Source organism: Aptenodytes patagonicus, chromosome 5 (assembly GCF_965638725.1).
Source record: "Aptenodytes patagonicus chromosome 5, bAptPat1.pri.cur, whole genome shotgun sequence".
Lineage (NCBI taxonomy): Eukaryota > Metazoa > Chordata > Aves > Sphenisciformes > Spheniscidae > Aptenodytes > Aptenodytes patagonicus.
This window is the reverse complement of record NC_134953.1, coordinates 79,641,482-79,656,581: the sequence shown is the minus strand read 5'-3', so window position 1 is coordinate 79,656,581 and position 15,100 is coordinate 79,641,482. Positions and strand designations below refer to the sequence as shown.

Below are 15,100 nucleotides of genomic sequence, written 5' to 3'. Positions count from 1 at the left end.
GAGTTTTCAAAGCTGATGTCTAAATTTCATAAGGAGAATTAACCGCACGCCAAGAACTGGTGAACAGGGCTGTGTGCGTGATGCTTATTTGCTGGTTAGTTCCTTGTCATCTTAAATCTTAGCACCAAATTGGAAGGATGCAAAAGCATTACATCATATATCATTAATTTGCAGTTTTCTTATGAGAAAACTATCCAAGGAAATTAGACTAGAAGGTAAAATCATTTAGGCAAGCTGCTTTATGCACTGTGAGGAAGTTCTTGTGAGAGACCCTAGATCTGCCAATATATGGGTTACATTAATGTTGCCCCATATAAATACAAGCTGTAATCTTAATTTGTGGACCACGCAAACAGGCAAACTGCGTGGCCTTAGCACTGGTGCTGTTTCTGGCTATTTCTTACCATTCCCAGAAATCGCATGGGAGCAGAATGCTAGAGAAGAGGCAGTTTTCAGGAGGAGCTGAAGCTCCCAGGATACAGTGACTGAGCACTGCAGAACCTACAGAAACTGGCAGAGAGAAGCCACAGGTTCAGCTGATATAGCTTCCAGACTATGCTCTTCCCTGACTCTGTGAGTTGTCTTCCTACCTCTCTACCCTGGTCTTCTAAGCAGGCCAGCGTCGGCTGTGCGAGGACTTCTCGTCATCCTTTATACTTCAAACAGGTTACCTCTAACCAGTCAGGATCTAAGCGCTGCTGTTTTTCAAGAGCTGTTTATTTTTGGCTGGATTCCGAAATGGCATATTGAGAGCAACTGTGTCTAGTGCTTTCTGTAGAGGCATTGAGCAGATCATCTGAACGTGCACAGTGAGCTCATCAAGAATTTTGAGACTAATGTCGTGGCAGCCTGGTCAGGGCTACTGAACACTTGCTCCAACTAGGTTGCCATAGTTCCAGAAAATGTAAAAAAATCCCGAAATTCACCGAGACAAAATTTCCACTGGCAAAAAGAGGGTGTTTCTGCAGAAACTCCAATATACGGTAGCCCTATGCGTGACACAAGAAGAGCGTAGGGGAGAAGTGCTTTACACAGTGAGCCCAGTTTTCAGCTGGGAGATGGCAATAACAGCTGTTATTATTACAGGAGACTTCCAGGCTTGCTACCTCCCAGCTGAAATACAGGATTGGTTGCATCCTAGTCTGGCCATTTGGTGAGACTCAAGCCCAGGTTAAATAATGACACACACAAGAACGTCACAAAAACATTTATGAGGAAGAGGCACAAACTCAGCCTGTTTATTTCACAGACTGAATGATACGTAGGTTTCTATCAAAAGCAAGTTTTTGTAAAGAAGCATATTAAATCTTATACATTCCTGCCTGGTTTATCTGAAGACTTCTAAAGAACTTCTTTACTTTTTAACTATTGGTCGAAGTGGCTATCTGAAATCTTTTATATAAATTAGGGAAGCAGTTTCTGTTACTTGTGATCTGTAAGTATTTAGTAGGTCAGCCATGTTATCATTGGAGATAGACTAATTACCTTTTTTGTGTAAGTTGCTTCATATAACTTGTCATTTCTATGACATTGTCATTTCTATGACAAGTTATATTTCTAGAAATCCTTGTAAACTGACTAGTGGTTTTGCTATTTACATTTTGTGAATCACAGTTTGTGGAAATAAATGTCATCTATGGACTATTAACAAAATGTTTGTTCTAATTATTTGGAATTTGTGGTTTGAAGATTGTTCTCTTCTATTATTATTCCATTTCTTGTCTGGAAGTTTTTTAGCAGCAGAACTAGCGGGGAGTAATGAATAATCTTGTTTATGGATGAATACTCTCCCAGTCAGCCAAGCAAAGAACAGCCATTATTCTAAAAAATAATGAAGAATCTGGTACAAATTATGGAAAAGAGCAAAGGAAAAAGGAATGTAGCAGTCGTTGACTTATACAGTGACTTAGAATTTTTACTAGTATTTCCAGTGACTGGTTCTACATTACTTTACTGGTTCAAATTATTACAGGTACTGCAAAAATAGCCATCGGTTACCAGAAAAAAAGTGTGGCAGTTCCTTCAGTATGGTAGTAACTTTAGAACTGTGTGGAATACCTATAGAAAATACATTATATCCATTAAAATTATTTAGTCAGTACTTAACAGAGAGTAAGACTAATGTTTCAGAATTTGCACACTATTGAAACTTTTCTTTCGAGAATGTTTAAATATAATTTCTTGAATCTGCAGGATATGTAGATTTTAAGTAAATTCAGGTGTATACTGTAGCATTCATTCAAAATGTATCAGCTTGCAACAAACATTGGCTATTGGGTTTATATTTGATAACATGATCTGGTGGAAAAAGGAAATGAGGAGTTGCATGATGTGAAAAAAAATTAAAGAAGCTCACAAGCATTTTCTTGTGAATATATTTTAAGAGAGAAGAAGTTATGTGCATTCTAGGCTGATTGAGAAAAGCTCAGATTTTGTTTTTAAAGAATATACTTTTGGTGTTATTCAAAGATAGGTTTAACCACGAAGTTGAGTTCTTCATATTTGGCAATGCCAGGAGATGAATAGGATGCGCTAGTTAAACTTAACTTTGTTCATACCTGTTATTGATAGTGAATATACTAAAGTGACTTCTGAGATACTACAGTGACAAAATAATAGTAACACTGCCTAGAACTGTACAAATAGTAAGAAAAGAAGGTTGGGATGTTTCCATCAGTGACTCTGATTAGAGTATCACTTTGCCTATGTTTTTACACTCTTTCCCTTGTTGTTTGCAAATAGTTGTTCAAATAGTTGAATATTCGCACACAGTGAATTTTGGGCCTTAAGTTGATAATTGTTGACACACAAAATGAATAGTAACAGAGAATAAATTAGCCATAGTTACTGCCACAGTGCAGTTCAAAGACATGAAGGAGGGTCAGATTTACCAAACACATTTCTCAGCTTTAACAGTGAAAGTCATGTAAAACTTTGTCTTTCCAGATATCGTGGTTATGAGTTTGCCACCATAAAAACTGCAGAATAGTCCCAGTGAAAAAATGGTCTGTTGAAATTCTGTTTCCACTCAAAAAAAAAAATTAGTGAAGCCATGATCTGTAGGGAGTATGGGAATGAAGACCTTAATTTTTTCAAAAGAGAAAAGATAGGCAGTAGGCAAACTATGTTCCCTCACTGCCTCTGTTAAAGTGCTTGTCCATTCAGTACTTGCCCCTTTTGCCATGGTGAACTTTTACAGATTAAAGCTTTGTTATTGGCTTTTTAAATATATATATATGTATATATATATTAAAGTAATTTTCTATCAATATCAGTGCAGTAGCAGCTCAGGATTTCAACTTTAAATTGTTAGACACTGAGCACAAATGCAACCTGATTGTACTTGGGCTCTAAAGTACAAAACAAGTCTAAATTTAACTTGGAAATAATGAAAGACTCTGATTCAGTCCATTCACTCCTTGCAGGCAAAGCAGGTACATTTTTCTTTCTCTAACTGGATGAGAAACGGGATTAGCTTCTTTCTTATCACTTTATTGTCTGAGAAAGCAGTCATATGTAATCAGAATATATTTACTGTTAGCAACAGACGAGTTTCTGATAGCATATTATTAGTAGCTGAATGCTTCTGAAACTTCTGTGCAAACTTTTAAAATCAGTTCCCCTTCTTAGAAATCACTCATTAAAAGAATGTGTTGTAAGTTTCAATCACCAAGATTCTCTGCGTTTGGGAAAAAGTGATTTTCAGTGTGTGGTCAAGTAGTTTGAAAATCTGATCATAACAATTACATTGGATGGGATGAACTCTCATATATTTAAAAATGAATAATCCTGTTAAAATAATATTCTGGTGTAGGAGTAATCTGCAATAAATCAAAATAGGATGCAGCTACTGCTATGATTACACATACGCTTTTGCAATGAAATTAATATCCTTTTTAGAGGCTGCATACTGTAGAGATGCAAGATGAGTAATTGTTTTTTTTTTCTTTGTCAGCTGAACCCGTTGATGTGCTAAAAGCATTAGAATTTCACAATTCACCAGAAGGAGTATCAAGAACAGCAGGATTTTGCACGAACAGAAGGGATTCAAAAGGATCGGATGTCGCCTACAGAGTTTCAAAAACTGCACAGCTGAGTGCCCCAACAAAGCAGCTGTACCCAGGTGAGACTGTCAGAAAGCTATTACTTTGGTAAATTATCGTACTGCCTATGCTTTTATGGTATCTAAAGCACAGCATGGAGTCTATCATCAGTACCACAAAACACTTCTGTTATCCCTAGAGTTAGGCCTGCCTACGAATGACGGGACATGCTCTTTATCCCCTGAATGAATCAGTTTTTATTGGCTTCGGTTATAAAGCTCTTCATCAAATTCTGTGTCACTGGCAGAATTGGCCTGTAAGTCACATTACCTGCTCTTTCATGATGCTATCTGATGGAAAGCTTATTTGGTGGCTTTGGCAAGTTTCCTCCAGTTTCAGTAGTCCGTTCAAGCAGTACTTCCTGGAGTAATGCTGCAGCGGTAGGAATGAGTTGTGGTTGGCCATTGCAAAATCGTTCCCAGAAGTACCATCTGTTAAGAATTACCTAAGAGTATCCGGGTATTTGGGGGACTAAACAAGGCTGGTTGTGGATAGCAGGTAATGTGATTCCATCTTCTCTCAAATTTCTCTAAAATGAAATAATCACATTTTGGAAAATATTCTTTGGATGTTGAGGAGAGACTTTCATTCCATTATTTTGCTGTCACTTGTCACTTGACCCAAACTGTTGGGGAAACTGATAATAAGAATATTAAAAGCCAAAATTGTGGAACATTTAATTTTTCTGCTTTGATACATCACGCAGAGTTTGAACAAGTCTGCCGATAAACATAGAGATTAAATGTTGGCAAAGAAAAATACTTTCTTTTTCGTCTTTCAAAGTAGCAATCATATAGATATCATCCAAGATTTATAAAAGGGGGAAAGATACATTATTTTGTAGTAATACTGGGTTCCCAGAGCAACATGGGAAACAGCTATAAACAGTTCAAGTGTAACTTACATGTTCACTTAACTCATCAGTTCACTTTTTTATTCATGGAAGAAGATCAAATTCACTACAGATATAATATTTATACTATTTTTTAACACAGTTCTTCAGTTTTTAATATATCCTCTCAACTAAGTTGCATACAGTTAACAGAGCTATCCAGCTGAAAATATTCACTGAATGGCACATTACAGTCTACAATCATAGAATCACAGAATAGTTTGGGTGGGAAGGGACCTCTCAAGGTCACCTAGTCCAACCCCCCTGCCGTGGGCAGGGACATCTTCAACTAGATCAGGTTGCTCAGAGCCCCGTCCAACCTGACCTGGAATGTTTCTGAATGTTTTCTGAATGTCCTGCTGATATTAGTGTGGCTATGTGTGTAATTAATTACTACTTAACCTAAGTAAGGTAAGCAGAATATGGGCTGCTCTTTCTTTAAAAAATACAAAAATGATCCATTGTATTGAAAAACTGCACAAGTTGCACAGTGTAATAAGTTGGCACCTTTATATTCTGAGTTTTGCAATGTGTGTCGTTGAAGCCAAGTGGTACAACAAAAAACTTTAAGTGAGCATTCAAATACAGCTGGACAGAAGATTAAACTGACTTGGAATCACTGATATTTTTTAAAATTTAGAACAGTACAAGCACCTTCTGCTAAATCAAAGCCTGAGAGTCTAGAGCTGGAAGTCTGAGAGCTTGGGTTGACTTGCCCTTATTCATGAATCAAATCGTAGCATAAAGAGGAGATCTGGCAGTTGCAGTAATAACTGTTCATATGATTCTTGAATGCCAGAACAAATAAGTACCTCATGTTGTTGGCTGACATCTAGATTTCTATAGCCTTTGACAGCCTTAATTTAGTACTACTCTTATTAATGCTTTCAGTTTCTGCTTTACAACTGGAATGAGTTAGCTTGATTTTACCATCTGTTGCAACACTTCTGTGTGCAGGAGACAAATAAAAAGCATTGCTCACTCACAGTATAAAAAGAAGCCACCACCAAACTTTGCTTAATACAGGAAGATGTCATGCTATCCTCTACATCAGTAAAGAATCTAGAAACAATTTTTTGGAGGTGATTATGATAACTACTTCCTTTTGAATCTTGCAGAACAGGCATCCTCTCCCCACCACAAGAAATCCTTCTTTTTCAGAGATTATCCTTAAAGACATTTGAGTGATCATGTCCCTTTTTCTTAGTGCTCTGTAGTAGTGGAAAGACTACGGAAGATATGCAAGACAAGACCGAGTTGTGAAACATCATTTTAGATAAACAATACAAGTTGTAACACATCCTATGCTTGCTTTCATCTAGCTCCTATAACTCATCAGGAAGTATAGGTATCTTTTAGCTACTGTAGCTCAAGGGGAACTATGAATGGCAAAAGCTGGGAGCATCAATATATCTATCTATCTATCTTTTAAAAATGGATCTAATAATATTTACCAACTTCCCAGAATATAATAGGGATTGATTTCACTGACTGGGAGGCATTATATAATTGTAAAGATAACTGCTTAGATTTTTGTTGTACCGTTTGTTTATATGCTTTTAGTTATCTTTTACAAAAGCATATAGGAATGACAGGAAATGCAACCCAGATAAATACAAAGGTTTTTCGAGTGATTTTTCCCTCCAATTATTGTTATTTTTGGTTATTGTTCAAATAGAACCATACCAATAAACAAGAAATTTAAAAGTAGTTGAGAAGACTTTGATAATTATTCCAGATATATGTCCAAGAACTATATATACATAGCAATACATAAAGTTTTACATGTTAGAATATCATTCATTTTTTGACTTTTTCAATCAAAACTGTGTTTGGAGGAAATTTACTTATAATTACACAATGCAGGTGCAAGATAAAACATTTGGTAATATTACATCATAGCGGTGATAACAGAAACTACTGAACTGAGGCACATGACTCATTTTCAGTCACCTTTCTTAGAAAGCTCCCAGGTTTTTTTTCATAGGATGTTACCTGTTTGAAGAGCACATGCCCAGACTAGCTGAATTAGTGTCACCTGCCTTAAGCATTTTCAACATATCTTTCAGATTAACGGTGCAGAGAGGGCAAGTGTTCAGTGCTTTTCAAATAATTTCTTTGACATTTCGTTGGCAGTCATCTTTTCTCTTTCTTTTCCTTTTTTTGTCATCTGTTTACTCTGACATTAAAAGGTGTAATGTACAGTTTAATTTAACCTGTAAACTAGCAGCTTTGCTTTGTCATTAAAAAACTTGACCAAAGGCTCACCAGAGTAAATGAAATGCTTCCTATTATTGAGCTTTGATCCCTTCAAAATAAGATGTCAAAACAAGCCCTGAAGTGGTCTATATTACTAGAGTGTTTCAACAACCTTCTACAAAAAAAGTTAAGAAGATGGTAGAAAGCACATAAAACAACATTGCAGCAGACAATATAATAGGTGTAAGACTAGGGATTTTCTGTTTTAGAAGAGTAGTATGTCATTTAAAGAGCAGTGAAGATTTTATGCATTTTGTTTTCATATTGTAACTAAAGAGTTAATGCCATCAATAACTTGTCTTCACGGAAGACTCCATAGAATCCTGACAGGGTTTTCCCACAAGACCTATCTTGGAAACAGTCTTATATTTTCTCCATTGGAAGAAGCAATTCCTAAATCAGCTTTCGATGTTGAAGTCTTATGTGCTTTTATTAATTACAAAAATGTAACATATTATTTTATTAAAACTTATTGTATTATAGTTTTAAAATGTTTAAGAACATTTTACTCACTCTCACGCACACACAGTTGCAGTTATATTCATTGCCAACATTACGATTAGATTCTAATCCCTCTGTTTCTTGCATGTCAAATTGCAGCTGAAGCCACACAGATCCAATGTATATTCTGAATTTTAGAATCTCAGTCTTACACTTCATTTGATACTAAGCCTGTAGACTTTCACATCAAGTGAAATGCAGATTTACCACCAGATTCAACAGCAGCAGTACTGAGTACAAACCTCAGTCCTTCCTTTATAAACAAGCTATATCCACTTTTAATTTTGTTTAGTTTTAAAGGTTGAAACAATGATTGATATATAATCTCTACTTCAAAGAGAAAGCATCAGGGAATAAATGAAAATTAAACGTTCTTTGCTTTTGCCTAAAGCTAGTTATGTATTTTTTCAATGTTATGCACAATATTATTCTAGAAAGACTCAAATATATATTGTGAGAGAGAAACTAAAACAAGTGGTTATCAAGGGAGATGAAGTGCCTGGGAATATATTTGCTATAATACAGATACTTACTTTGTTGAGTGAAATTGTAGTGCACGCTTTTAAATTAGAAGATTGCTAAAAAGGCGATGAGTAGAAAAAATAATGAATGTGAAACTATCATGGTTCTTGCATATATTGTATTATAACATAAATTCACAATAGATTTACAGGTCATGTTTTTAAGAATCGTTAAGGTATATCTTTCGGGAATTAAAGCGAGACCAGAAAGAAAAAAAGAGGGAAAAAATTTTCCTAGTGTAATTTTTTATTTCTGTAATTTTATTCATTTCGGAGAATTAAAAGAACCCAACAGTTTGTATGTGGAATCCTCTGTGCTTATAGGAAAATGTAAACCTTTAAAGAATGGTTTCATCTTTTCTGAATTTGTAACTGTATATATCACTTTTTTTACAGGTGGAGATTTTCCAGAAGATTTTTCAATATTAATGACAGTAAAACCTAAAAAGGGTATCCAGTCCTTCCTTCTGTCTGTCTACAATGAACAAGGAATTCAGCAAGTAGGTGTTGAAGTTGGTAGATCCCCTGTCTTCCTGTTTGAAGACCAAAATGGAAAACCTGCCCCAGAAGACTATCCTCTTTTCAGAACAGTCAACATTGCTGATGGCAAGTAAGTGTAAAATTTTAAGATGAAAAATAATACCACAGACCACTGTATAGGTGACTATGGTCTTTACAAACAGTTGTCTTACATATTTAAATAAATCAGTAACACAGTTGCCAGCTAGTTGGACTGCTGTCGTACAAAATCAGAGAACCTTTGCAGCAGAATGCAGTTCCAGTTTCAAATGGTGTATACAGCTACAAATAAAGCCAAACCACCTTTCTTATTTGCCATTTCTATAAACCAAGAGTGAAGAAGGAGTCATAGAAGTTAAACCCACCAAAACTAAACCTAAGAAGATTCTTCCTGTGCAATATAGAAAGAAACTCTGTTTTCAGAAAGACTCGAGGAGTAGTCTCACTAGAAGGGCTGTCTTGTCCATTTGAAGGCGATAGGCAGAGTGAAGACAAGTTGACAAGACAGCATAGAATTTCTCCTCTCCTGAACCAAAACAGCAGATAAATAAGATGGTTTGGGATGTCTGTATAGAAGGAAGTCAGGGAAGAATAAGCTGGGCAATTAATCTGAAGTGCTGCAAGTATTTATACTGCACCCTCAGTAAAGCAATGAATCTCAAACACCTATTGCGTTATTGATGCAGTTGTTAATTTTTTGTACCTAACTTCCCTTTGTAGACAAGCAATCATTCTCTGGGAATATCATTCTAGTGCTTGTAAGTGGACATTCATTCTTTCAAAGGCTTTTTATTTATTGTGCTGCAGTCCAGGAAGAGCAGCCACAGTCTCCAGATATACAGAGAATGAAATTTTATTAAAGCAAAAGAAAACAAAGCAGTAGAGAAGGAAGGGCAAAAATTCAACTGTAACGAAATATGTTTATAAAGCAATAAAGGATAAAAAAAGAAAAAAGTAATTGTCTTCTAGCCCTTGTATTACCAGAGAATGGCATTATACCATGAAACAAACCTGATGCATTTCCCTAGCAGAAGGAGTGATAAAATAAAGCAGCCATTTTTTTTTTTTGTTGACTTCCTCTAAATAACAAAGCTTTGACATGGATTTCAGAATTTCACCCAAAATGTTGAGAAACTGATAAAAATGAAGAAATCAAAATGAACTTGGTTTGGTACAGTTTCCTGCAGTGAGACTATACAACTTCCAAATCAACTGGAGTCAGTCCTATCCACAGTGAGCTATGTTTTCATGCTTTCAGCTTCTACATGCTTTCAAAAGATAGACCGACAATTTTCTTCTGACTCAGCTATTTTATGAAGGATCTAGGACAACAATCTTTGTCTCAAAATGAGATATATTTAAAAAGTGTAAACAGTGTAATGTGCCTGAGGATGCATGGACAGTTTGCTTTTCTAATGGTAATGTTCAGCCGCGTTCCAGAAAAAACATGGAGTTAGAGTTCTGGCTCAGTGATACTGTTTAGCAGTCAGATTCCACTAGCTTCGAGGTGTTCCTTCTGATATACAGAAGCTCTTTGTAACAACGATCTAGGCTGTCTCTCTGATTTAGACAACCTTAGTGCCACAAATGCCAACTGAAATAATTTGATTCCAGCCTTCCTCTTACCAGTCACTAATATGACATACTTTGACACTTTTTGTCCTTGTCTATCGAAGATTCTTTGATGTTTTGCTCCATGTTCGATTACGGAGTGGCTTGCTCTTGCTCTTAGATATTTAAGTTGTCACAGCAGAGAGGCTCACTAAATTAGCGTGGTCTGTCATGATAATAAAATCTCATAAAGAACATAGTATAGTTGGGCAAATTGTACAAAGCTTTATTCGCAAATGTCTTTAAAATAAAACCATTTGTCAGTATCCTGAATCAGTCCATTCATTTTTTGGTCAATATTTATGTAGGCAAAGCTATTGTTGCGGGAATATCGGCAAGCATTTGTAAGTATATGTATCTGGAAAAGCATCTATGTTGGAACTTGTACATATTTGAAAAATCTCTATAGCTATGGGATACATTCAAATAAGCAAAAGAACATGGTAAAATTTTGGTGACTGATCACAGAGAACAAATAGTAAAATGTAAATAACAAAGAATAAGCTTCTGGATTAAATATATTTGCACAAGTAATTCCTTAAGTAATTTGGAAAATCAAACACATTCATAAAAATAAAATCTGCTGTCAGATCGTTCAATCTAATAAAATGTAAACAGTGCACTCACTTCTAATTTGAGTTTACTAATGTTCTCTGGGTAAAGCTTCAGAGAAGGTGAGCTTGAACTTCATCTTATATAGGATATTCACAATGAGCTATGGATCAGATTCCTTTGTACTAAGGGACAGAAGTTATGTAGTGAATAGACAAAACATTGTGTACATTTGTGTACATATGAAAGAAGGAAATAAATGGAGACATTTAAAATTTTATCTGTGAATTGACTGGTGCACGATCTGCGATAAACCGTCTCGATAAGAACACAATGACCTGGTTTGAAAAACATAAGTTACAGTAGAATTATGCTTTTTTTTTAACAGGTGGCATCGAGTAGCTATTAGCGTGGAGAAAAAAAGTGTTACAATGATTGTTGACTGTAACAAAAAAACTACAAAACCACTTGAAAGAAGTGACAAAACAGTTGTGGACACCAATGGCATCACTGTCTTTGGAACCAGGATTCTGGATGAAGAAGTTTTTGAGGTAAAAATCAATACTGAACAAATGGAATTGAGTGATTTTGTGTTGAGTGAAGTGTTCAATGCAAATCAGAATAAATTTTTTAGGGTAAAAGCTGGTATAATATAGAAACTTCGATTTATAGAACCTGTTAGGCTGAAATAAAAGAGAAGTAAAACAGGGAAGTGTCTCTATTGTTGGAAGAGATGACACATTTTTCTGTTCTTTAGATTATGTTGTATCTGGAAGGGGCTTGCTTTTTTTGTCTTTCTGCCTAGTATTGAGATACCTGAGATATTTAGGAGAACTAATCTGGGAAAGCTGAGTAGTATGATACTGGATAATTTTAGTTTTGTCTCTCTTAAACATCTACAGATATTTGTGCATGCTAGCAGTATCTGAGAGAGGGGGAGAAGGACCTGGAAAGTTTTCTGTGTAATATGAATCCCTTATATTGTTTATCCCACTTATTACTCTTTCCAGTAACTGGAACATACTTTGGCAATAAGGACATATATGTTTCCATCATTTACTGGCCAAGAAGTACATATAGGAAGGGTAAAATGCCTCTAAAGAAGTATGTGACTGCCAATCATGAGGCCTTTCTAGGTAGAATCCTTATGTCAACAATTATTTTTACAGTCTAATAATGAAGCTTCTCTAGATCTACACTGTTGAGTTTCTTTTATAATATTGTTTACAACAGTCAAAACTGTCAAATTTAAATTAAAAATGAAAAATAAGAAAATACACATCAGTAGTTAACTTACTTCATATAGAGAACATCTGTGCTGCATAAATGTCCAGAATTGTAATCCTAGCTTTAAGCAGAGCATATGCTTGAGAAGCTGCGTAGGTATCAAGAGAGGAGATATGAATTTTGAGTGTAACACTGTGGCATTGTTATCTTTCATTTCCATGGATATGACGAAACATGAGACTTTTGAATGGGAAAATTTCTGGCATGATTTAATGGGTCAACCAGTATGATATGTTCAGTATTCACAGCCTAATTTACCTGTAGTCCCCAATACAGTTTGCACATCTGAGGGACATTATTTTCCATTTGAAGATGAATTCCACAGATGCCTTAACTGGGGTGGGACAAGGATTTTTGGTCTCCACATGGGATAATTACTTTCAATTTTCATTTGTATTTCTTTCTTAGGTCAGAAACCAGGCCCCACAATATGTGTATTTGGCAATAAATTGTCAAAATATGTGCAATGTTAATATACATAAGTAAAAAGAATTCAGCAAAAAAAAGCAATAAAAGTAGATAAACTGATATTTTGTTAGTGTTTTACAAGTCATTTTAGATTCTAATAGAAACTAAGGCAACAGGCCCTGGCTTGTTCTTGCAAAGTTTGTAACCATTTTAAAAGTTGTCAGAGGGAAGTGCACAAGAACTAAACATTGGTGTTTGGTTTGTTTTACTCAGTGCAACTGCTGGACATGAGGAAAAATGTCTTTACTGAAAGAGTGGTTAAACATTGGCATAGGCTGCCCAGGGAAGTGGTGGAGTCCCCCTCCCTGGAGGTATTTAAAAGACGTGTAGATGTGGCGCTTAGGAACATGGTTTAGTGGGCATGGTGGTGTTGGGTCGATGGTTGGACTCGATGATCTTTTCCAACCTTAATAATTCTATGATTCTACATAAAAAGACCTGTCTGAAGTTTCAGAGGTGCTGAAACGATTGTACGTAGCTGTTTGAAAATAAGTACAGTGGTTGATGATATGTGCATGAAGGGAGATAGTTGTTTTCATCATTCGCATTAAGTAACATGTTGAATAAAAGAGAAGCATGCTAGGGGCCTTTCATTTCTGAAGTTGTTGACTATTATGATACTATATCTGTCCTCTATATTTTAAATAGTTTTAAATATTACATCCTCCAAAAAAAATTTGTTAAAGAGAGATTAAGACCATTCCCATGGGAATACAGAAGGAGCATAGGCTAAGGGGTAAATAAAATGATAGTTCTGAAAATTTCCTGCTATGTCATTCTTTTGTCACAAAGGTTATTAGCCACTCAGAAAGAAAGATGAAACTTTGAGTCATGACAAAGTGTAACTATTTTAAGGCAAAATAATTCCTCCTCTAGCAGTTCCTCCGCAGTGATAGTTTCCTTCATCTGTACCTTTTGCAGTTGTATATACAATTCCCTCCACTCCTTCAAGTGCTATAGAGGAAGAAGAGATGGAAAGGGATGTGGTAGAATGCAATTATTTTTTGGTTAGCAACTGTTGGAAGAGTCAGTAAGGTTCGATGAAGACATACTTAGCAAATTGAAATCGGTACTTAAAAATCAGAATTAGCAGATTAATTGAAGAAACCCAAAAAATAACCCTACATTTTTCTTGAAGCCAAGCTTACATGAAGTCAACACGGACATGAGGATATAACTTTAACAGAATTTGCTACAATGACTTAAATAAAAATACTTTTCTCTGAGGATTTTTGTCATTTGTTGAAGGATGAAAAAGGAAGCTAGTGATCCTCTGTCAAATTTTTCACTGAAATCTCCTACATTGACGTGGCAAGTCAGTGCTTCAATTCCAGCTGAGACCCACTAAGGAGAAAGATGGCTTTGGACTCACAAAAGGATCATAGAATAGAATCATAGAATCGTTTAGGTTGGAAAAGACCTTTAAGATCATCAAGTCTAACCGTTAATGTAGCTCTGCCAAGTCCACCACTAAACCATGTCCCTAAGTGCCACATCTACACGTCTTTTAAATACCTCCAGGGATGGGGACTCAACCACGTCCCTGGGCAGCCTGTTCCAATGCTTGACAACCCTTTTGGTGAAGAAATTTTTCCTCACATCCAAACTAAACCTCCCCTGGCACAACTTGAGGCTGTTTCCTCTTGTCCCATCACTTGTTCCTTGGGAGAAGAGACCGACCCCCACCTCGCTACAACCTCCTTGCAGGGAGTTGTAGAGAGCGATGAGGTCTCCCCTCAGCCTCCTTTTCTCCAAGCTAAACAACCCCAGTTCCCTCAGCCGCTCCTCATAAGACTTGTGCACTACATCCTTCACCAGCCTCGTTGCCCTTCTCTGGACACGCAAAGAAATTGTGCAGCTGGCTGTAAAGTCAGTTTACAGGCTGAATCTTAACATTCAGCACTCAGAACAGCAACATTTCTACCATTTATAACATCACTGTACATTTCTGTATTCCTTCAGTGATTAGGTTTCCTTACCTAACTGATTGCACCCCTTTTCTCTTGCTTTATTCAGAGAAATCAGTTACATTCTTGTAAGGCTGTTCTTGTAATTGCTGGGGGTTTAGATTTAATCTGAAGTCTCTTACTTAAATTACAAGCTTGCAGTCTTTTCTTTTGGGATAGCTTTCTGCTTTCTCTTTTACTGTACAGCCACCGTGGGTACATTTGTACCTATGTTCAGTTATTTGAACCTTTAGCTAGAAATGTGCATGTTGAAAATAGGCAACTAGAATGTCCCTCAAACAAAGTACCGTGCCATATACGGTTTAATGGTATGTGTCCTTCAAAGTCCAGCCAAGCAAAACATAATCTAGTTCTTTTTGAGTTTGTCTCATGTTTTTCTACTCTCTAAACAGCATTCTTTTTGTTTCATTAACAAGAGTT

General features: G+C 36.1%; 1 protein-coding gene across 3 annotated transcripts in view; it reads left to right on the top strand.

The window, feature by feature from the left end:
- The window catches only part of COL11A1 (collagen type XI alpha 1 chain), a 166,757-nt gene that overhangs the window by 13,757 nt on the left and 137,900 nt on the right, over window positions 1-15,100 (top strand). For all 3 annotated transcript variants that reach the window (XM_076337918.1, XM_076337919.1, XM_076337917.1), the window contains exons 2-4: window positions 3,956-4,123; window positions 8,673-8,886; window positions 11,347-11,509. In XM_076337918.1, the coding sequence (XP_076194033.1) occupies window positions 3,956-4,123; window positions 8,673-8,886; window positions 11,347-11,509 (545 nt within the window). The remainder of the gene's footprint in view (window positions 1-3,955; window positions 4,124-8,672; window positions 8,887-11,346; window positions 11,510-15,100) is intronic.